This window comes from Ranitomeya variabilis, chromosome 1 (genome assembly GCF_051348905.1).
Source record: "Ranitomeya variabilis isolate aRanVar5 chromosome 1, aRanVar5.hap1, whole genome shotgun sequence".
NCBI classification, from domain to species: Eukaryota; Metazoa; Chordata; class Amphibia; order Anura; family Dendrobatidae; genus Ranitomeya; species Ranitomeya variabilis.
Window position 1 is genome coordinate 365454332 of NC_135232.1, and position 24242 is coordinate 365478573.

The following is a 24242-nucleotide window of genomic DNA, read 5'->3' on the forward strand; positions in this document are numbered from 1 at the left end:
ATGCGGTGGTGGATCGGTTGCATCGGATGTGGGGACAAGTGGTGGATAATTTGGAATTGTCCCAGGAGAGGACTCAGCAGTTTGCTAACCGTCATCGTCGTGTTGGTCCCCACCTTCACGTTGGGGACTTGGTGTGGTTGTCTTCCCGTTTTGTCCCTATGAGGGTTTCTTCTCCCAAATTTAAGCCTCGGTTCATCGGTCCTTATAGGATTTTGGAGATTCTTAACCCTGTTTCCTTTCGTTTGGACCTCCCGGCATCTTTCGCTATCCATAATGTGTTCCATCGGTCGTTGTTGTGGAGATATGAGGTGCCGGTGGTTCCTTCTACTGAACCTCCTGCTCCTGTGCTGGTGGAGGGTGAATTGGAGTACGTCGTGGAGAAGATCTTGGACTCCCGTGTTTCCAGACGGAGACTTCAATATCTGGTTAAATGGAAAGGCTATGGTCAGGAAGATAATTCTTGGGTAACTGCCTCTGATGTTCATGCCTCGGATTTGGTTCGTGCCTTTCATAGGGCTCATCCAGATCGCCCTGGCGGTTCTTGTGAGGGTTCGGTGCCCCCTCCTTAAGGGGAGGGTACTGTTGTGTATCCGCTTTTTGGGCTCCCCTGGTGGTTGCTGGTGGTACTGGTGACTTGTTTGCACTTTGCTTCTTCTGTTCACCTGCTTCCATCAGTGTTTGGGAGTTTCCTATTTAGCCTTGCTCTCCAGTCATTTCCTTGCCGGTCACCATTGTAACCAGAGCCTTCGGTTGCATGTTCCTGCTACTAGTCTGCTGATCAGCTAAAGTGGACTTTGTCCTTTTGTTTTGTACCTTTTGTCCAGTTTGCAGTTTTTGTGATTCTCTGTAGCTGGAAGCTCTTGCGGGCTGAAATTGCCACTCCTGTGTCATGAGTTGACACAGGAGTCTTAAAGTAATTTCAGGATGGTTTTTTGAAAGGGTTTTCAGTTGACCGTGAAGTCCTCTTTTGTATCCTTCTGCTATCTAGAAAGTGGACCTCTCTTTGCTAAATCTACTTTCATACTGTGTATGTCTTTTCCTCTTAATTCACCGTTATTACATGTGGGGGGCTGCTATCATCTTTTGGGGTATTTCCCTAGAGGTAAGCCAGGTCTGTTTCTTCCTCTACCAGGCGTAGTTAGTCCTCCGGCTGGCGCGTGGCATATAGGAAGCCGTAGGTATGCTCCCTGGCTACTGTTAGTTGTGTGGTAGATTTAGCTCACGGTCAACTCGAGTTTCCATCACCCGAGAGCTCGTTCGTTACTTATGTGTTTTTTACATTCCCTTGCCATTGGGAACCATGACAGTATGACCGGCCAACAAAGTGTTAATTGTTTGGGCTGAAGCAGGAGAAAAAGAAGTGTTGAAGGGAAATTTTTTATTTTTTTTTTCTTTCCCTCAGAGTTTTGCTGCCTAGCCCTTAATTGCTGTCTAGCTGCTTCTTACCTCCTCTTAACCCTTGAATGGCTCTGACCTTAGCTGTTTAACATGGATGTCCAGAGTTTGGCTGCAGGTTTAAATAATCTTGCTACGAAGGTTCAAAATTTACAAGATTTTGTTATACATGCTCCTATTTCTGAACCTAAAATCCCTACACCAGAGGTGTTTTCCGGAGATAGATCTCGGTTTTTGAATTTCAAATATAATTGTAAATTATTCCTTTCTCTCAGACCTCACTCCTCAGGAGATCCTGTCCAGCAGGTTAAGATTGTAATCTCTTTGCTGCGAGGTGACCCTCAAAATTGGGCATTTTCATTGGCACCAGGGGATCCGGCGTTGCTCAATGTGGATGCGTTTTTCCTGGCTTTAGGGTTGCTTTATGAGGAACCTAATTTGGAGATTCAAGCTGAAAAAGCTTTGATAGCCCTATCTCAAGGGCAAGATGAAGCGGAGATATACTGCCAAAAATTTCGTAGGTGGTCTGTGCTTACTCAGTGGAATGAGTGCGCCTTAGCGGCAAATTTCAGAGAGGGCCTTTCTGATGCCGTTAAAGATGTTATGGTCGGGTTCCCTGCGCCTACAGGTCTGAATGAGTCCATGACAATGGCAATTCAGATTGATCGGCGTTTGCGGGAGCGCAAACCCGTGCACCATTTGGCGGTATCTTCTGAAGAGACGCCAGAGAAGATGCAATGTGACAGAGTTATGTCCAGAAGCGAGCGGCAGAATTATAGGCGTAAAAATGGGTTATGCTTCTATTGTGGTGATTCTGCCCATGTTATATCGGCATGCTCTAAGCGTACTAGGAAGGTTGACAAGTCCATTTCAATTGGCACTTTACAGTCCAAATTTATTTTGTCTGTAACCTTGATTTGTTCATTATCAGTTATTACCGTGGATGCCTATGTGGACTCGGGCGCCGCTCTGAGTCTTATAGACTGGTCCTTTGCCAGGCGCTGTGGGTTTGATTTAGAGCCTCTGGAAGTCCCTATACCTCTGAAGGGTATTGATTCTACACCTTTGGCTTGTAATAAACCACAGTTCTGGACGTAAGTGACTATGCGTATGACTCCAGACCATCAGAAGGTGATTCGCTTCCTTGTGTTGTACAATTTACATGATGTTTTGGTGCTTGGATTACCATGGTTACAGTCTCATAACCCAGTCCTTGACTGGAAGGCTATGTCTGTGTTAAGCTGGGGATGTCGGGGGGCTCATGGGGACACTCCTATGGTGTCCATTTCGTCATCTATTCCATCTGAGATTCCGGCATTTTTGTCTGATTATCGTGATATTTTTGAAGAGCCTAAGATTGGTTCACTCCCTCCTCACAGGGATTGTGATTGCGCCATAGATCTGATTCCTGGCAGTAAATTTCCAAAGGGTCGTTTGTTTAACCTATCTGTACCTGAACATGCTGCTATGCGCGAGTATATTAAGGAGTCCCTGGAAAAGGGACATATTCGTCCTTCTTCATCACCTTTAGGAGCCGGTTTTTTCTTTGTCTCTAAAAAGGATGGCTCTCTGAGGCCTTGTATTGATTATCGTCTCCTGAATAAAATTACAGTCAAATATCAGTATCCGTTGCCTTTGCTGACTGATTTGTTTGCTCGCATAAGGGGGGCTAAGTGGTTCTCTAAGATTGATCTTCGTGGGGCGTATAATTTGGTGCGAATTAAGCAGGGGGATGAGTGGAAGACTGCATTTAATACGCCTGAGGGCCATTTTGAGTATTTGGTAATGCCTTTCGGCCTTTCTAATGCACCTTCTGTCTTTCAGTCCTTAATGCATGATATTTTCCGGGAATATTTGGATAAATTTATGATTGTGTACTTGGATGATATTTTGATTTTTTCTGATGACTGGGAGTCTCATGTTCAGCAGGTCAGGAGGGTTTTTCAGGTTTTGCGGGAGAATTCTTTGTGTGTAAAGGGTTCAAAGTGTGTTTTTGGGGTTCAAAAAATTTCATTTTTGGGGTATATTTTTTCCCCTTCTTCTATTGAGATGAACCCTGTCAAGGTTCGGGCTATTTACGACTGGACGCAGCCTACTTCTCTGAAGAGTCTCCAGAAATTCTTGGGCTTTGCTAATTTTTATCGTCGATTTATAGCTGGTTTTTCTGGCGTTGCTAAACCTCTGACGGATTTGACTAAAAAGGGTGCTGATGTTGCCAATTGGTCCCCTGCTGCTGTGGAGGCCTTTCGGGAGCTTAAGCGCCGCTTTTTGTCTGCCCCTGTGTTGCGCCAGCCTGATGTTTCTCTTCCCTTTCAGGTTGAGGTCGATGCTTCCGAGATCGGAGCGGGGGCGGTTTTGTCGCAGAAAAGTTCCGACTGCTCAGTGATGAGACCTTGTGCGTTCTTTTCGCGAAAATTTTCGGCCGCCGAGCGAAACTATGATGTTGGTAATCGGGAGCTTTTGGCCATGAAGTGGGCATTTGAGGAGTGGCGTCATTGGCTTGAGGGTGCCAGACATCAGGTGGTAGTTTTGACTGATCACAAGAATTTAATTTATTTGGAGTCTGCCAGGCACCTGAATCCTAGACAGGCACGTTGGTCGTTGTTCTTTTCCCGGTTTAATTTTGTGGTCTCGTACTTACCGGGTTCTAGGAATGTGAAAGCAGATGCTCTTTCTAGGAGTTTTGAGCCTGACTCTCCTGGGAATTCTGAACCTGCTGGTGTCCTTAAGGATGGAGTGGTTTTGTCGGCTGTCTCTCCAGATTTGCGACGTGCTTTGCAAGAATTTCAGGCGGATAGACCTGATCGTTGTCCGTCTGGTAGACTGTTTGTTCCTGACGAGTGGACCACTAGAGTCATCTCGGAAGTTCATTCTTCTACTCTGGCAGGTCATCCGGGAATTTTTGGCACCAGAGATTTGGTGGCTAGATCCTTCTGGTGGCCTTCCCTGTCTCGAGATGTGCGTGTTTTTGTGCAGTCTTGCGATGTGTGTGCTCGGGCCAAGCCTTGTTGTTCTAGGGCTAGTGGGTTGTTGTTGCCCTTGCCTATTCCGAAGAGGCCTTGGACGCACATCTCTATGGACTTTATCTCGGATCTCCCTGTTTCTCAGAAGATGTCTGTCATCTGGGTGGTGTGTGACCGTTTTTCTAAAATGGTTCATTTGGGGCCATTGCCTAAGTTGCCTTCCTCATCTGAGTTGGTCCCTCTGTTTTTTCAAAATGTGGTTCGCTTGCATGGTATTCCGGAAAACATCGTTTCTGACAGGGGTACCCAGTTCGTGTCTAGATTTTGGCGGGCAGTCTGTGCCAGGTTGGGCATTGATTTGTCCTTTTCGTCTGCATTCCATCCTCAGACCAATGGCCAGACGGAGCGAACTAATCAAACTTTGGAGACTTATTTGAGGTGTTTTGTGTCTGCGGATCAGGATGATTGGGTTGCCTTTCTGCCGTTGGCGGAGTTTGCTCTTAATAATCGGGCTAGTTCTGCCACTTTGGTTTCTCCTTTCTTTTGCAATTCAGGGTTTCATCCGCGTTTTTCATCTGGTCAGGTTGAATCTTCGGATTGTCCTGGAGTGGATGCGGTGGTGGATCGGTTGCATCGGATGTGGGGACAAGTGGTGGATAATTTGGAATTGTCCCAGGAGAGGACTCAGCAGTTTGCTAACCGTCATCGTCGTGTTGGTCCCCACCTTCACGTTGGGGACTTGGTGTGGTTGTCTTCCCGTTTTGTCCCTATGAGGGTTTCTTCTCCCAAATTTAAGCCTCGGTTCATCGGTCCTTATAGGATTTTGGAGATTCTTAACCCTGTTTCCTTTCGTTTGGACCTCCCGGCATCTTTCGCTATCCATAATGTGTTCCATCGGTCGTTGTTGTGGAGATATGAGGTGCCGGTGGTTCCTTCTACTGAACCTCCTGCTCCTGTGCTGGTGGAGGGTGAATTGGAGTACGTCGTGGAGAAGATCTTGGACTCCCGTGTTTCCAGACGGAGACTTCAATATCTGGTTAAATGGAAAGGCTATGGTCAGGAAGATAATTCTTGGGTAACTGCCTCTGATGTTCATGCCTCGGATTTGGTTCGTGCCTTTCATAGGGCTCATCCAGATCGCCCTGGCGGTTCTTGTGAGGGTTCGGTGCCCCCTCCTTAAGGGGAGGGTACTGTTGTGTATCCGCTTTTTGGGCTCCCCTGGTGGTTGCTGGTGGTACTGGTGACTTGTTTGCACTTTGCTTCTTCTGTTCACCTGCTTCCATCAGTGTTTGGGAGTTTCCTATTTAGCCTTGCTCTCCAGTCATTTCCTTGCCGGTCACCATTGTAACCAGAGCCTTCGGTTGCATGTTCCTGCTACTAGTCTGCTGATCAGCTAAAGTGGACTTTGTCCTTTTGTTTTGTACCTTTTGTCCAGTTTGCAGTTTTTGTGATTCTCTGTAGCTGGAAGCTCTTGCGGGCTGAAATTGCCACTCCTGTGTCATGAGTTGACACAGGAGTCTTAAAGTAATTTCAGGATGGTTTTTTGAAAGGGTTTTCAGTTGACCGTGAAGTCCTCTTTTGTATCCTTCTGCTATCTAGAAAGTGGACCTCTCTTTGCTAAATCTACTTTCATACTGTGTATGTCTTTTCCTCTTAATTCACCGTTATTACATGTGGGGGGCTGCTATCATCTTTTGGGGTATTTCCCTAGAGGTAAGCCAGGTCTGTTTCTTCCTCTACCAGGCGTAGTTAGTCCTCCGGCTGGCGCGTGGCATATAGGAAGCCGTAGGTATGCTCCCTGGCTACTGTTAGTTGTGTGGTAGATTTAGCTCACGGTCAACTCGAGTTTCCATCACCCGAGAGCTCGTTCGTTACTTATGTGTTTTTTACGTTCCCTTGCCATTGGGAACCATGACACTCCTGTATATAGTATATATCTGTGTGTCATCTCCTCCTGTATATAGTATATACCTGTGTGTCATCTCCCCTGTAAATAGTATATACCTGTGTGTCATCTCCTCCTGTATATAGTATATATCTGTATGTCATCTCCTCCTGTATTAGACCTCGTTCACATGTTATTTGGTCAGTATTTTTACCTCAGTATTTGTAAGCTAAATTGGCAGCCTGATAAATCCCCAGCCAACAGTAAGCCCACCCCCTGGCAGTATATATTAGCTCACACATACACATAATAGACTGGTCATGTGACTGACAGCTGCCGGATTCCTATATGGTACATTTGTTGCTCTTGTAGTTTGTCTGCTTATTAATCAGATTTTTATTTTTGAAGGATAATACCAGACTTGTGTGTGTTTTAGGGCGAGTTTCGTGTGTCAAGTTGTGTGTGTTGAGTTGCGTGTGGCGACATGCATGTAGCGACTTTTGTGAGATGAGTTTTGTGTGGCGACATGCGTGTAGCAACTTTGTGTGTCGAGTTGCATGTGACAGGTTAGTGTAGCAAGTTGTGTGCAGCAAGTTTTGAGCATGGCGAGTTTTGCGCGTGGCGAGTTTTATGTGTGGTGCCTTTTGAGTATGTGCAAGTTTTGTGTGAGGCAACTTTTGCATGTGTTGCAACTTTTGTGCATGTGGCAATTTTTCCGCGTGTGCAAGTTTTGCGTGTGGCGAGTTTTCCATGAGGTGAGTTTTGCACGTGTGGCGAGTTTTGCATGTGGAGAGTTTTGCGCGTGGCGAGTTTTGAGCGGCGACTTTTGTGTTTCGACTTTTATGTAGCGAGGTTGGTGTATGTGTGGTGAAATGTGTGCTGAGGGTGGTATATGTGTTCGAGCACGTGGTAGTGTGTGGCGCATTTTGTGTGTGTGTTCATATCCCCGTGGTGGTGTGGTGATTATCCCATGTCGGGGCCCCACCTTAGCAACTGTACGGTATATACTCTTTGGCGCCATCGCTCTCATTCTTTAAGTCCCCCTTGTTCACATCTGGCAGCTGTTAATTTGCCTCCAACACTTTTCCTTTCACTTTTTCCCCATTATGTAGATAGGGGCAAAATTGTTTGGTGAATTGGAAAGCGCGGGGTTAAAATTTCACCTCACAACATAGCCTATGACGCTCTCGGGGTCCAGACGTGTGACTGTGCAAAATTTTGTGGCTGTAGCTGCGACGGTTCAGATGCCAATCCCGGACATACACACATACACACATTCAGCTTTATATATTAGATATATATATATATATATATGTGTGTGTGAAATAAAAAGAAGAAAAGCGGAATGCACTCACCAATCTCAAACAACAGCTTTATTGAATCTTAATAGATAAAACTACATGTCCGGGGAAAGAGGAGTGGAGCTCGGGTGAGCAGGAGACCTGTATACAGGTCCTTCTCAAAAAATTAGCATATAGTGTTAAATTTCATTATTTACCATAATGTAATGATTACAATTAAACTTTCATATACTATAGATTCATTATCCACCAACTGAAATTTGTCAGGTCTTTTATTGTTTTAATACTGATGATTTTGGCATACAACTCCTGATAACCCAAAAAACCTGTCTCAATAAATTAGCATATCAAGAAAAGGTTCTCTAAATGACCTATTACCCTAATCTTCTGAATCAACTAATTAACTCTAAACACATGCAAAAGATACCTGAGGCTTTTAAAAACTCCCTGCCTGGTTCATTACTCAAAACCCCCATCATGGGTAAGACTAGCGACCTGACAGATGTCAAGAAGGCCATCATTGACACCCTCAAGCAAGAGGGTAAGACCCAGAAAGAAAATTCTCAACAAATAGGCTGTTCCCAGAGTGCTGTATCAAGGCACCTCAATGGTAAGTCTGTTGGAAGGAAACAATGTGGCAGAAAACGCTGTACAACGAGAAGAGGTGACCGGAACCTGAGGAAGCAGTGGACTGAGTCTGGTGTGGAAACATCCAGAGCCACCGTGCACAGGCATGTGCAGGAAATGGGCTACAGGTGCCGCATTCCCCAGGTAAAGCCACTTTTGAACCATAAACAGCGGCAGAAGCGCCTGACCTGGGCTACAGAGAAGCAGCACTGGACTGTTGCTAAGTGGTCCCAAGTACTTTTTTCTGATGAAAGCAAATTTTGCATGTCATTCGGAAATCAAGGTGCCAGAGTCTGGAGGAAGACTGGGGAGAAGGAAATGCCAAAATGCCTGAAGTCCAGTGTCAAGTACCCACAGTCAGTGATGGTGTGGGGTGCCATGTCAGCTGCTGGTGTTGGTCCACTGTGTTTCATCAAGGGCATGGTCAATGCAGCTAGCTATCAGGAGATTTTGGAGCACTTCATGCTTCCATCGGCTGAAATGCTTTATGGAGATGAAGATTTCATTTTTCAGCACGACCTGGCACCTGCTCACAGTGCCAAAACCACTGGTAAATGGTTTACTGACCATGGTATTACTGTGCTCAATTGGCCTGCCAACTCTCCTGACCTGAACCCCATAGAGAATCTGTGGGATATTGTGAAGAGAAAGTTGAGAGACGCAAGACCCAACACTCTGGATGAGCTTAAGGCCGCTATTGAAGCATCCTGGGCCTCCATAACATCTCAGCAGTGTCACAGGCTGATTGCCTCCATGCCACGCCGCATTGAAGCAGTCATTTCTGCCAAAGGATTCCCGACCAAGTATTGAGTGCATAACTGAACATTATTATTTGATGGTTTTTTTGTTTGGTATTAAAAAACACTTTTATTTGATTGGTCGGGTGAAATATGCTAATTTATTGAGACAGGTTTTTTGGGTTATCAGGAGTTGTATGCCAAAATCATCAGTATTAAAACAATAAAAGACCTGACAAATTTCAGTTGGTGGATAATGAATCTATAGTATATGAAAGTTTAATTGTAATCATTACATTATGGTAAATAATGAAATTTAACACTATATGCTAATTTTTTGAGAAGGACCTGTATATATATATATAGACTGCATATATGTTTTCACGAATATTTGAGCCCATGGATCCATTCTATGTCTATTTTGCAAGCCGGCGAGAAAATCTCGCCGTACGGATACCATACGGATGACACACGGATCATTTTTGGAGAAAAAATCGCATCCTCACATTGAATACGGATCAATGTTCAGGAGCTTTTCTGTATATTACGGCTGTAAAAAACGGACCTTATTTCCTACGCTAAGTGTGACACCGGCCTTAGAGTTTAGATAGTCTTGTAATATGTACATTCCTTGTCAGATGACCTGTTCATCAAATAATAAATGCCTGATCACACAGTAGCAAATGCCGCATTTAATACCTCTATTGCATAATGCCCATCAGTCTTGTAGCATACACATTCTTTGTCAAATGACCTATTGATTAATTATAGATGCCCAATCAAGCAGTGGCAAATACCGCATTCAATATCTATATTGCACAATGCCCATCAAGTAATCATATGCCATACTTGCATGACAAAAAGAAATCAGCAGGGTACTGGCAGTTTGGAAAAAAGAAGAAAAATTCAATGATATCATAGATAGATGAGTGGTCTCATTACACTCGTGATTAAACAGACCAACACATAGTATATAGTCAAATAGTTTCAAAAGAAGTTTCCACATAATTGTGGTACTTATCAGCCATTGTTCAGCTCCCTCTGTTGCCCAACGCATTTGCCCCTTAAGATGTAAGGGTTCATCAGGGGACTTAGAGTTGCGGGCTTCAATATTCCCTCTGGCCGTTGACAATGCTGTGTGCGGCCAATGCTGTGTGCGGCCTGGTACTACGAGATAATTTTCTCATTGGGTATTTTCTTTGTATGTGTGTGTTTTTTGTGTATATTTAGGATAAGATTTTTTCAGGGTGCATTAGGGCCTTTAGGGCTGCCGACATTGAGTGGGGGCGCCATTACGTCAACAAATTAGGGTGCGAACCTCCGCTGGTAGGAAGGGTGAATCTAGGGTCAGTCCAGGGAGAGATTAGCCCTAGTTAAGATATTGTCCCCTTCCTACTTTAATTTTGTTAATTTTTGAACTCTTTGGATAACTACGATTATGTGATATACCTTTTAAATATTTCCATTAAAGGTTAATTTTTAGAGGTCTATGGTTTTCTGGTGTTCAGTGTAATTTTAATCCATCTATTGCTCTCTGGTATCCGTGATTTCAAGCTGAGGAGAGGCTGACAGTATTCTTCACAGTTAATGACTTGAAGCCCAGAAATTATATAAGGTTTGGATTACACCATATTTTGGGATTACATTCAGTAGTAAAGATAGAAATAGTCCACCGATCATATGCCCCAGAACTATGCAACTATACGCTTATATAATGACATATGTCTGCTATTGACACCCATCAACATTGTTGAGGCAATGGTCTTCCTTTTGAATACATGTGGTGCGATTCTACTCTTAGCTTTGGATTTTAGCTTCAGCGTTTCTTTATATGCAGATATTGTACTGGACACTAATCTCCTTTCTGCCCTAAGTGTATCTTACACTCCAGTTCAGCCTTTACTTCAGATACTATTTCAGAAATATTCTTCTCAACATTAACAGCCATGAACATCTCAGGTGCTTCTGGAGGCTCTAGAGTGTCAAACTGGGACTGCAGTAATGTCAGTGGCATAAAATGCCCTCTCCTTTTCTGCATTCGCTCAGAAATCAGTTCCATTGAACCTTGTAAATAGATGAACAATGTATGTGAAGAAATGTCATCTTCATTGTGGTGCCACTGATCTTCAGGAATAAGTGCGAACTGTCCTGTTGTCAAGGTTTTCCTGTATACTTTCTTCAGTGCAGAACATGCCAGCACGACATGGTGACCGCAACCTTTCTCCCTGCAAGAGAACATAATGATTGTCACCTTCTCAGCATATCATGGGCTTATATACAGTTGTGCTCAAAAGTTTACATACCTTGGCAGAATTTTTGCTTTCTTGGCCTTTTTTTCAGAGAATATGAATGATAACACCAAAACTTTTTCTCCACTAATGGTTAGTGGTTGGGTGAAGCCATTTATTATCAAACTACTGTGTTTTCTCATCATATTAATAATGACAACGCAAAACATCCAAATGACCCTGTTCACATACCCCATTTCTTAATACCGTGTTTTGCCCCCTCTAACATCAATGACAGCTTGAAGTATTTTGTGGTAGTTGTGGATGAGGTTCTTTATTTTCTCAGATGGTAAAGCTACCCACTCTTCTTGGCAAAAAGCCTCCAGTTCCTGTAAATTCCTGGGCTGTCTAGCATGAACTGCGTGCTTGAGATCTCCTCAGAATGGCTCAATGGTATTGAGGTCAGGAGATTGAGATGGCCACTCCAAAACCTTCACTTTGTTCATCTGTAGCCAATGACAGGTCGCCATGGCCTTGTGTTTTGGGTTGTTGTCATGTTGGAGCGTCCAAGTACGTCCCATGCGCAGCTTCCGGGCTAATAAGTACAAATTTGCCTCCAGTATTTGCTGCATTTATCTTTCCTTCATCTTTGACCAAGTTTCCTGTGCCTTTGTAGCTCACACATCCCCAAAACATCAGCGATCCACCTCCGTGCTTTACAGTAGGAATGGTGTTCCTTTCATCATAGGACTTGTTGACCTCTCTCCAAATGTAACGTTTATGGTGGTGGCCAAAACATTCAATTTTGGTATCACCACTCCAAATTACCTTGTTCCAGAAGTTTTGAGGCTTGTCTCTGTGCTGTTTTGCATATTATAGGCGAGATATTTTGTGGCATTTGCACAGTAATGGCTTTCTTCTGGCGACTCGACCATGCAGCCCATTTTTCTTCAAGTGCCTCCTTGTTGTGCATCTTGAAACAGCCCCACGCTAGTTTTCAGAGTGTCCTGTATTTCAGCTGATGTTATTTGTAGATTTTGCTTTTCATCACACACAATTTTCCTGGCAGTTGTGGACAACATTTTTGTTGGTCTACCTGACCGTGGTTTTGTTTTTACAGAGCCCATGATTTTCCGTTTGTTAATCACAGTTTGAACATTGCTGACTGGCATTATCAATTCCTTGGATATCTTTTTGTATCCCTTTCCTGTTTTATACAGTTCAAATACCTTTTCCCATAGATCCGTTGACAATTATTTTGCTTTCCCCATGACTCACAATCCAGAAATGTCAGTGGCTGGATGAAAGATGCAAGAGTCTGTCTGGATCCCAGAAACTCACTCAGCTTTTATGCACAAACTGATTACAAGCAAACAGGTCACAGGTGAGGATGTAACCATTAGTAGCCATTCAAACCCATTTGTGTCAACTTCTGTGCATGTTATCAGGCCAAAATCACCAGGGTATGTGAACTTTTAATCAGGGTCTTTTGGATGTTTTGGGTTGTCATTATGATTTAAAAAGAGAAAACACAGTAGTTTGACAATACACTGAACAAAGTGTAGAATAAGTTTTGGTGTTATCATTCATACTCTCTGAAAAAAGGCCAAGAAAGCAAAAATTCTGCCGAGGTATGTAAACTTTTGAGCACAACTGTACATCCCTCTTTCACAATACCGTGAGTATTGCTTATTGACCAGCTGGCACCCCTAATGGGGTTGAATGGAGCAGTACTGTAATACCAGACAAAGACCGTGGGCAAGAGTGGAGCTGTTAGTAGAAATAAACAGACGTATATTGAGACTGAATCCTCATAATCACCATGACAGTTCAAAAACATAATTGCGTCACCACTAGTGTTGAGCATTCCGATACTGCAAATATCGGGTATCGGCCGATATTCGCTGTATCGGAATTCCGATCCCGAGTTCCGATATTTTTGCGATATCAGGAATCGGGATCGGGATCCATATTCATGTAAAAAATAAAGAATAAAAATAAAAAATATGGATATACTCACCCACCAATGGCCCCTGGCTCGCAGCGGTGCAACCGGCAGCCTCCATTCCTAAGAATGCAGTGAGTGTAGGACCTGCGATGACGTCGCGGTCTTGTGATTGGTCGCGTGACCACTCATGTGACCGCTCACGTGACCGCGACATCATCGAAGGTCCTTCACTCTCTGCATTCTTAGGAACGGAGGCAGACGCTTGCAGCGGTGACAGCCAGGGCTCGTCCGAGGGTGAGTATATGCATATTTTTTATTTTTATTCTTTATTTTTTACATGAATATGGATCCCAGGGCCTGAAGGAGAGTTCCCTCTCCTTCAGACCCTGGGAACCATCCAGGATCACTTCCGATATTTGTGTCCCATTAACTTGTATTGGTATTGGGTATCGGTATCGGCGATATCCGATATTTTTTGGATATCGGCCGATCCAATCCGATACCGATACTTTCAAATATCGGAAGGTATCGCTCAACACTAGTCACCACCTAACACCTGACTGCCAGTTGCAGACATGTATGGAGTATCATACAGTATTGTAACAACCTAGTAACAAAAGAACAGAGAGGAATCACAAAATCACTTTTACAGGAGCAACAGGGGATTGAAAAGTATTATTTGTAGCCATATGGATGTCATACTGGGTTTTCACAAAGGGTCTGTTTATATTAAAGGGGTTGTCCAGCTCCCCAAAGGAGGATGAATGTAGTCAACACTCACATCCCCGTGAAGCTTCAGAGCAATGATGTAGTGGACTTCTTAGTGGCATGCAGCTTCAGGTAAAAACTGCAGAGCACAAATTAATTTTAGCTGACCATAATTAATTATAATTAATTATTATTTATTATTATAGTACATATTATAGCTATAGGATGAATGCTTGTTCGTCTGGCAACGCTCTCTCCCGATTCTAACCATACATGTTTGGCTCGGCTTAGCATTCACATACTTTTGTAAGAAAATGGACTTGTTGCGCACATTTCCCCTTGAAGAAACAAGTTTATTGTTGTAATATGTTCTGAAATGTAATGAGAACCGTCACGTATAATGCGATAAGTGTTAGGCTAGGTTCACATTTGCGGTTGAGTCCGCAGCGTATCGTCCGCAACCGCTTGCAAAAACGCACGCAAACGCATGATAACGCAGAGGTTTTTATCCGCATCAGCTTACGCATGATGGAAAAAAAACGCAACGTTTACATGTGTTTTTGCATGCTTTAGCTTTTTATATGCGCATGCGTTTGATAGGAAAAAAATTTTCAAGAAGAATTTACTTGAAACAAGCCACGCCAAATGGGCGTGTCTCATGGGATTTCTGTATATAAACACTTGTACAGATGAAATCCTCAGATTTCGCTCCTGTATCCTGCGTCAAGATGGATCTTCGCATGGAGAGTTTCTATCGGAATCTCGATTTGGATGTCAATGTGATTCTTTCCTTTGCATTTGCTTGTGAGCAAGAACGTAAGGCTAGTTTCACACTAGCGTTAACTGCAATACGTCGCAAATGCGTCGTTTTGCCGAAAATACGCATCCAGCAAAAGTTCTTGCTGGATACGTTTTTTCGTCATAGACTAACATTAGCGACGCATTTGCGACGCATTTGCGATGCATTTGCGACGCATTGCCAAACGTCGCGTCCGTTTTGCGACGCTTGGGCGTGTGGTAGCGGACCGTCGGGAGAAAAAAACGTTTTTTGCTCCCGACGGTCCACTTTTTCCGACCGCGCATGCGCGGCCGGAACTCCGCCCCCACCTCCCCGCACTTCCCCGCACCTCACAATGGGGCAGCGGATGCGTGGGAAAAATGCATCCGCTGCCCCCGTTGTGCGGCGGAGACCACCCTAGCGTCGGGAACGTCGGCTCGACGCACAGCGACGGGTTGTTCCCGACGCTAGTGTGAAACTAGCCTAAAAGAGAAAAACAGACAAGAGGGCGTTGACGCTTTTGGCAGCACCCAATTCTTGAACTCCGACAGAGCCGTGGAGCCTACCACTCCTTATTCAGTGAGCTCCGTGAAAACCCGGAGAAATATTTTGAGTACACGAGGATGTCTCAAGACAGCTTCATGGAATTGCTGGTCCATGTACAAGGCGCCATCAGCAGGCATGACACCCAGCTCCGTAGAGCGATTCCTCCTGAGGAACGTCTGCTGGTGACACTAAGGTACGTAATATTTAAACATTAACGCCTGTCATAATTCTTATTCTGCAATGTACTTAATATCTTTCCCTTTTTTTGTTTTGCAAAAAAACTGTTCTAAATATTATTGTTATGAAAGCTATGTCCTGTTTTTTTTTCACTGTTTTGCAAAACCCCAGACATAAATATTATTGTTCTGAATTTGTTTTCCCTTTCTCTGTTCGGCAGATTCCTGGCTACTGGAGAGAGCCTATCATCGTTCCATTTCCAGTTCCGGATAGGAATTTCCACATTATCTGGGATTGTTGCAGACACCTGCTGGGTTTTGTGGGATGGGATGTTCTCCATGAGGAATTTATCCCCCTACCCTCCAAGGAAATCTGGCAGGAAAATGCTGATAAATACTGGCAAATTTGTAATTTCCCCAACTGTTTGGGAGCAGTGGATGGAAAACATATTAGGGTACGTGCACACGTAGATGGAACCTCTGTGGATTTTTCCGCACCTATTTTGATTAATCCGCATTTAAAAAGCACTGCGTTTTACCTGCGGATTTAATGCGGATTTACCAAGGTTTTTGTGCGGATTCCACCTGCGGTTTTACACCTGCGGAATCCTATAATGGCGCGGGTGAAAACCGCTGCGAAATCTGCACAAAGAATAAACATGCTGTGGAATAAACAACGCAGCGTTTCCGCACTTTTTTTTCTGCAGCATGTGCACTGCGGATTTTGTTTTTCATAGGCTTACATGGTACTGTAAACTCATGGAAAACAGCTGCAAATCCGCAGCTAAATCCGCAACGTGTGCACATACCCTTAGAATTACCAAACCGGCTGAAACTGGATCCGAGTACTTTAATTATAAAAAATATTTTTCCATAGTGCTCATGGCAATTGCAGCTGTGGACTGTAGTTTTGTCGCCGTGGACGTTGGATCATTTGGCTGTGGTAATGACTCCCAGACATTTAAAAACTTGGACATGGGCCAACGGTTGCATGGCAATCATTTCAATTTCCCCCTGCCACAACCTCTTCCCAACACTCAAGGCCCGCCAATGCCATTTGTTGTGGTTGGGGATGAGGCCTTTCAGATGTGTGGAAACCTCCTTAAACCATACTCCAGTCGGGACTTGACACACACAAAAAGGATTTTTAATTACAGACTGACCAGGGCATGAAGAACAGATGAATGGGCCTTTGGTATCCTTGTCTCGAAATGGCGCATTTTAGGGACAGCCATTAATTTCAAAATTGAGACAGTCGATGAGGTTGTCAAGGCGTGTGTTTTTCTGAACAACTATAGAATGGCTAAAGAACGACCCAACGTTGAACTTGATGAACCAGTAAGTAACCCATTGCCAGATTACCATTATCACCCTCTCAGAACAACAGTTGAAGTTGCCCAAATGAAGGATACATTTGTGTCTCACTTTGTTTCTGAAAGTGGACGTGTGTCCTGGCAAGATGGAATGGTTTAGTGTTCTTGCAATGTTATGTAATGTTATGTGCCTGTAATTATTAAAATGTACCTTTAATGTTTGCTGACAATAAAACACCTCTAGTTAAACATCTGTTCAAAGTGCCCTCTATATTACAATAATTTTTTTTAAAAGTTTAATAAGGTGATCACCGGTTCACTACTACAGTTTTTATAAAATCCACTCGCTGTATCATGCAGATTGCATGAGACAGGAATTGAATTATAGTAGGGCTCACTTGGGGCCTGTCCTTGTGAGGACAGGAGCTCTTCAAGGGTTCACAGGGAAGACAGGGGTAATATATCATTCCCTACCCTTGGCCCGATGCTTTTCTTTCTTTGTTTATCTTGGAGCCACCTTCCTTACAGAAATTGAGAGATTTCTTCCATTTGTCCGTCTAAATTGGTAAGACTGTTCCAATTTTTTTATCTTGAGCACTGGTTCACCTGAGCACGTTGTTTCACTGTCTATGTACATGTTTTGTTAGGACCCGAGTATTTTATCTATATTTATTAAAGGTTATGTTTTAATTTAGTGGATATCCTCCATAGCTATTTCCACAGGAATTGAATTATAACCAAATTGGGTTATGTAACCCATGCTTTACACTACACCTCTTCTCTCTGAGGTCAGTGCTATGGAAGGTGACGTTGGATTAGCTCCATCATCGCTACAGTCTGCATTTCTATAGTTCTTTATATTAATGCAGACTGAAGAGATGATGGAGCTAATCCGCCTCATATCTTTACTCACCTGCCCATGTGTCAGAACTAGTGCTGACACCTGGGCAGGTGAGCATTGCTGACCGCTGACTTTTTTTGCTGTATTAATATATATTTTTGGAGGATTTTCAGTCCTCTTTGTGTTTTTGCCACCTCATAGCTCCATGACATGCACAAGGAGCAAAGCTGCAGTGTAAAGCAAATAAAGAAGAGGGGCAGCAGATTGTGTGTCATGGAGCCTATGAGGTGGCAAAAACACAGTGTGTGTAGACGGCGACATATGTGGTGATGGTGCACGGTGTGTGTTGCTGGCGATGATAGAGACAAAGAACAAGCAGTGATTGGAGAAAAACAACACAAATTTATTTAAACAAACAAACAAACAAAAAAGTAACTTTTACGAAACAATGAGGGTCAGCAGGTCATCCAGAATGTGGACCCGGCCTGGTGGTGGCGGTGGACAGCCGTGCAGGATCTGGAGGCGGCCTAGTGCTGGTGGCGGTGGACAGCCGTGTAAGAGCAGGACTCGGCATGGTGGTGGTGGTGGAGTGGCTTTCAGCAGCACCCAGCATGGTGGTGGCGGTGTAGTGGTGTGCGGCTGGACTGGGCATGGTGGTGGCCGTACAGTGGTATGCAGCAGAACTCGGTATTGAGGTTAAGTGTGTAATTTGTGGCACCGGTGGAAATACCACCTGTGGCTGCTGTAAGTACCGAGTCTGCTGCATAGCCTGAACGTAAGCAGCATTGCAGGCCTGCATCACACTGAGCTGGAGATCAGGCATAAGGTGATCCAACATGCCCCGCTCTATCTGATTAAAAAAAATGGTGTGCTGGTCTCTGGAGGTCGGCTTCCAGACGGTTAAGGCGTTGGTTGACATCCTGGAAAAGTGTGTTAATATGGGTCAGACCACTTTCCAGTCTACCTCCCAGCGCCTTCAGGCCATTCTGGAAGACCAAGCTCAAGTGAATAAGCTTGGGCATGAGTGACCTGTCCGAGGCCTTCTGCCGCTGGCGGGAAGAGCACAAAAAAAGAGGCAGAGGACTGGGACAGGGGAATTCTCCAGACTGTGATGCTGGCCCACTTGCTGCTTCGCTGGTGGATGGCTGGGACTGGTCCATGGCTGTTTGATGAGGGACCGCTCCAAAGGACGATCCAGGTTCAAGGGTGCTGCTGTGAAAAGAAAAGTAAAACATTACTCCAAAAAAATAACAATTGTAAAAGCGCCAACTCCTGTGGAATAGAAAATGTCAGATTAGGGAATACAACACAATGTAATACAACACAAAAATACTTACGTTCTCTGAGCAAGGACAGGCCTCAGGAAATCCAACACCCAGTGGTATTTGTACTTCCCTATCCTTGCTGCAGCACCACTGCAAACTTGGATCTCCTGTCTCAGGTCCTTGTTGAAGCGATCCTTCATTGAACACCGACCGGTTTTGACTTTGTTCACTGTGAATAGGGAAAAAAATTGTTAAACAACGCACTTTAGGCCGGGATCACACAACTGTGTGTGATGCGAGAACCTTTCAGGAGTTTCTCGCGTCACACACGGTTGTGTGATCCCGGCCTTCAGGTTCAAGCCGCATCAGACCACATTGCATTACTTATGAAAAGCCTTTCTGAAACGTAGCGTGTCGCTGTCCCAGTCATCCATCATAGCTTGGGCCACCTCATTCCACAGCTGCCGAATCACCACAGTGTCCAAGTGCTGCTGCTCCCAGGTGTCCCACAATGCAACTCGCTCCTGCACCAATGTAATGAGGAGGTCGTTGTCAAGGAATTCCTCCTCACGTTGTAGAACCTAGAAATGAAACAAAGACAGTAATGTTGGAAAGACAAAACACTTAAAACAAAAAAAGGCAAAAAAAAAACAGTCAAAAGTACCAAAAACAGTCAAGAATAAATAAAAACAGAATACTTACACTCCATCTTGCCACCAGAACTTGGGCCTGAGTCTGCTGCTCCCTCTCATCTGCACTACAATGGTTCTGTAAAAAGAAAAATAAATATTTTGCCACATGTGCAATAGTGACAGTGAATATTTACCAATCAGTAGCAAATGTACTCACTTCAGTTTCCTGTTGACTGTGTGAGGTCTGCTCTTCACTGGAGGACATGATGAGGAATGCTGCGAGAGGCTGAAATAATTACAGACTGCAGGGAGAAAAACAGACAGGTAGACATATAGCTTGTATACTCACATTATAGTCAGAGTCTTCAATGCTTCCAAAAACGTCTTCCAATGCTTGTAGAGTCTTGAGAGTACTGGACTTCCACTGCCCACACCTTCTTTTATACGGTTTGTTTGGGGGGTGGCTTAAAACCAGTTCCTATACATGTGTACTCATAAAAACGCCTGCGTGCGCAAATGCAATCATACACATGTACGTGTGTACCAATGCGTTCCCATAGACTGTAATGCATTTATTTGACACACTCCTTCCGCAAGCGTCTGCATACGTATGGCGGCGGAAATTTGCAGTCACAAAAAATGCAACATGGTGCATTAGCCGCGCCCAGCCGCACATCGCGAAAAGAAGCATTGCGTAAGCAAACGACGCATGCACCTGCATCTACAATGTTGAAGATATGAAAACAAGATGCATGTGGATGTATGTGTCCAAAACGCTGCAGACACAATCGCAAATGTGAAACCGGCCTTAATGATATATAGTGTGAATTGTGATGTGCGTTAAAGATATCGGTAATATTGATAGTGTGTGTAGTTTGACGGCAGGGACAGTTAGAGTTAATATTTGGGAGTAGCTGACAGTGGAAGGGAAAATGACAATTTCCTGTTAGAAAGTCAGAAAGCGCCTGGAGTGCATAGAAAGAGGACCTAAGATCCATTGTGAACATTGCTACATTTTGGAGTGCATTATACCCTATGAGGGGGCTGCTTTATACTCTGAGGGGGCTACATTATATTCTGTGGGGGGCTGCATTATACTCTGTGGGGGCTACATTATACTATATGATGGGGTTACGTTATATTCTATGGGGGGCTGCATTATATTCTATGTGGGGGGCTACATTATATTCTATGAGGGGGCTGCATTATACTACATGAGGGCTGCATTAGATTCTATGAGGAGGCTACTTTATATTCTTTTCTGTACAATAAATAAATTTTATTGTACAGAAAAAAGACAATACACCAAGATAAAAATAGCCACTAGTGTCTGGAAAAAATCAGACTAGATCTGAGTGGCACCACATTGGGTAGGGGGCAAAAATCCAAAATTACAAAAACGATTAAATGGCAGAAGGTAACAATGTTATACTAGTGGCTATTTTTATCTTGGTGTATTGTCTTTTCTCAGTACAATAAAATTTATATTTTGTTCTATATACGTCTTATTGTGTATATGTTCTCATGCTTATTGAAGTAGAATGACTAATTTTGTCCTATTTTTGAACGCCTTTATCTCTGTCTATTTTTTATAGATTATTGATTTTTTGTGCGTTTAGTGAGGTTTCTTCTTTTTTTGTTATTATCTTTTTGTTATTATAATTAAGATGTGTACTACCTTATATTATACCCTGATATTAGCGTGTTTTACTGCACAGCTGGTGATCTTGTATTTATTTATATTTAGCTACATAGTGGGCCCCAAGAATGATTTTCTCTGGTGGGCCCAAGGCGCTCCAGTCCGACGCTGATCTCATCTATGGAAATGTCACAGATAGGGTTGAGCGACTTTGACTTTTTTAGGGTCGAGTCGGGTTTCGCGGAACTCGACTATCTCAAAAGTCGGGTCGAGTGAAATCGGCCGATTATCTCGTAAAGTCGGGATAGGCCGAAACACGAAACCCAATGCAAGTCAATGGGGCAGCATAGTCGGCAGTGAGTGGGGGCCAGGAAAACACCTACAGTGCCCATTTTAATGGCAAAAACATCCATTCTTGTTAATGAAGCTTGTCAATCTTAATTTCCCTTATAATAATAGTTAGGCATTGGAAATTGGGGGTCATTTGGCTAAAGTGGTTGGGGGTAGGGCTGGTTCAAGTATTTTGTGGGCCCAAGAAATCTGGACCACGTCACGGCAGTGGCGCAGGGAGAGGTAAGTATTTCAACTATGCAAGTGCTGTGATCCTGAGCAAGCAGGGGGGGCCCACTCTTTGGCATTGGCACTGGCACAGGGCCCCTCAAAGTACGGCGGTGTGTTTGCATGGCGGGGGCGCCTCCCACCGGCAGCAACACTTTTGCGTACTATGAGGGGCCCTGTGCCAGTGACGTTGCCAACGAGTATTCCCCCCCACCTGATGAAGGAACCAGCACTTTCATCTGCACCTTCCTCTTTGTCCCCGTGTAAGGTGGTATAGTATGCAGGAAGGGGAACCTGACTTTCAGCAGGGACACGTTCTGGCTGTGTAGCATGCAAGGGGAATGTAGCGGTCTGGGACCTGGGTCAATGTACCGGCAGACTTATGTAGCACTGGCTGGGCAATGGGCACGATGAGGAGGAAACACAGATATAGGCCCAAACAATAAAGTTGGCTAAATGCAGTTCAAAAGTTTTAACAGGACTAACCAGGCGGCATTGCTTTGTTCAGTGGAGGACAACTGTAATGAGAGGCTGACACAGTGAGTAGGCCCAAATAAGTAAGTAGGCTAAATGCAGTTCAAAATTGGTAACAGTAGTAAACAGGCGGCACTGCTATGTTCAGTGGAGGCGAACATCAAGGACCGGCAGACACCGTTAGTAGGCCCCAACCAAACTAGTAGGCCTAATGCAGTGTTATCTAAACAACTACTTAATGAGAGCCTGATGGTTGAAGCTCAGACAAGGAAACCTGGAGGAGAACACCCAGGAGGAGGAGAACACCCAGGAGGAGGAGAACACCCAGGAGCGGCAGACACCGTTAGTAGGCCCCAACCAAACTAGTAAGCCTAATGCAGTGTTATCTAAACAACTACTTAATGAGAGCCTGAAGGTTGAAGCTCAGACAAGGAAACCTGGAGGAGAACACCCAGGAGGAGGAGAACACCCAGGAGGAGGAGGACACCCAGGAGGAGGAGAACACCCAGGAGCGGCAGACACCGTTAGTAGGCCCCAACCAAACTAGTAGGCCTAATGCAGTGTTATCTAAACAACTACTTAATGAGAGCCTGAAGGTTGAAGCTCAGACAAGGAAACCTGGAGAACACCCAGGAGGAGGAGAACACCCAGGAGGAGGAGAACACCCAGGAGGAGGAGAACACCCAGGAGCGGCAGACACCGTTAGTAGGCCCCAAACAAACTAGTAGGCCTAATGCAGTGTTATCTAAACAACTACTTAATGAGAGCCTGAAGGTTGAAGCTCAGACAAGGAAACCTGGAGGAGAACACCCAGGAGGAGGAGAACACCCAGGAGGAGGAGAACACCCAGGAGCGGCAGACACCGTTAGTAGGCCCCAACCAAACTAGTAGCCCAAATGCAGTTTCCTATTTTTAAAAATAGCCCGAAAGCCTGAAGATTGAAGCTAGTCGTGTAGGAGAACAGCAAGCAGCGGCACACACAGCTAGTAGGCCCCAACCAAACTAGTAGCCCAAATGCAGTTTCCTATTTTTAAAAATAGCCCGAAAGCCTGAAGATTGAAGCTAGTCGTGTAGGAGAGCAGCAAGCAGCGGCAGACACCGCTTGTAGGCCCCAACCAAACTAGTAGCTCAAATGCAGTTTCCTATTTTTTTAAAAATCCCGAAAACCTGAATTGAGGACAATTTGAATTAGGGACTGCAGACAGACTTAGTAGGCTGTCCCCTGTGGACCATGCATCCAACACATTAACCCATTGTGCCGTAATGGACACGTAACCTTCCGTGGCCATGCCTACAGGTCCATGCGTCTGTTGTCAGGTGCACCTTTGTACTCACAGATTGCCAGAGTGCATGGACAATGCGGTCTTTTACATGCTGGTGGAGGGCTGGGATGGCTTTTCTCGCAAAAGAAGTGTCGACTGGGTAGCTCGTAGTGTGGTACAGCGTAGTCCATCATGGCTTTATTAATATTAAATAAAATTAAAAAAATAGGCTCTACGAACTTTAAAATAGGTTCCAGGGGTACACGGGCAGCATTGGTGTGGTCAGCGGAGGAATATTGGAAGGAGGGACCGCAGACAGACTTAGTACGCCTACAATTAAAAAAAGTGGCTATATGCACTTTAAAATAGGTTCAAGGGGTACACGGGCAGCATTGGTGTGGTCAGCGGAGGACGATTGCAAGGAGGGACCGCAGACAGGCTTAGTAGGCCTAAAATAAATAAAAATAGGCTCAAGGCACTTAGAGTTATCTCGCAGGGGTACACAGGCAGCATTGGTGTGGTCAGCGGAGGACGATTGCAAGGAGGAACCGCAGACAGACTTACTAGGCCTAAAATAAAAAATCAGGCTCTATGCAGTTTTAAATAGGTTACATGGGTACACAGGCAGCATTGGTGTGGTCAGCGGAGGACAATTGCAAGGAGGGACCGCAGACAGGCTTAGTAGGCCTAAAATAAATAAAAATAGGCTCAAGGCACTTAGAGTTATCTCGCAGGGGTACACAGGCAGCATTGGTGTGGTCAGCGGAGGACGATTGCAAGGAGGAACCGCAGACAGACTTACTAGGCCTAAAATAAAAAATCAGGCTCTATGCAGTTTTAAATAGGTTACATGGGTACACAGGCAGCATTGGTGTGGTCAGCGGAGGACGATTGCAAGGAGGGACCGCAGACAGGCTTAGTAGGCCTAAAATAAATAAAAATAGGCTTAAGGCACTTAGAGTTATC

At 44.5% G+C, this 24242-nt stretch overlaps 1 protein-coding gene across 1 annotated transcript in view; it reads right to left on the reverse strand.

The window, feature by feature from the left end:
* Positions 1-9259: 9259 nt before the first annotated feature.
* IDNK (IDNK gluconokinase) overlaps positions 9260-24242 on the reverse strand; it is a 119374-nt gene continuing 104391 nt past the window's right edge. Inside the window, exon 5 of the mRNA XM_077248985.1 lies at positions 9260-11133. Coding sequence (XP_077105100.1) covers positions 10761-11133 — 373 coding nt within the window. The 3' untranslated portion in view covers positions 9260-10760. The remainder of the gene's footprint in view (positions 11134-24242) is intronic.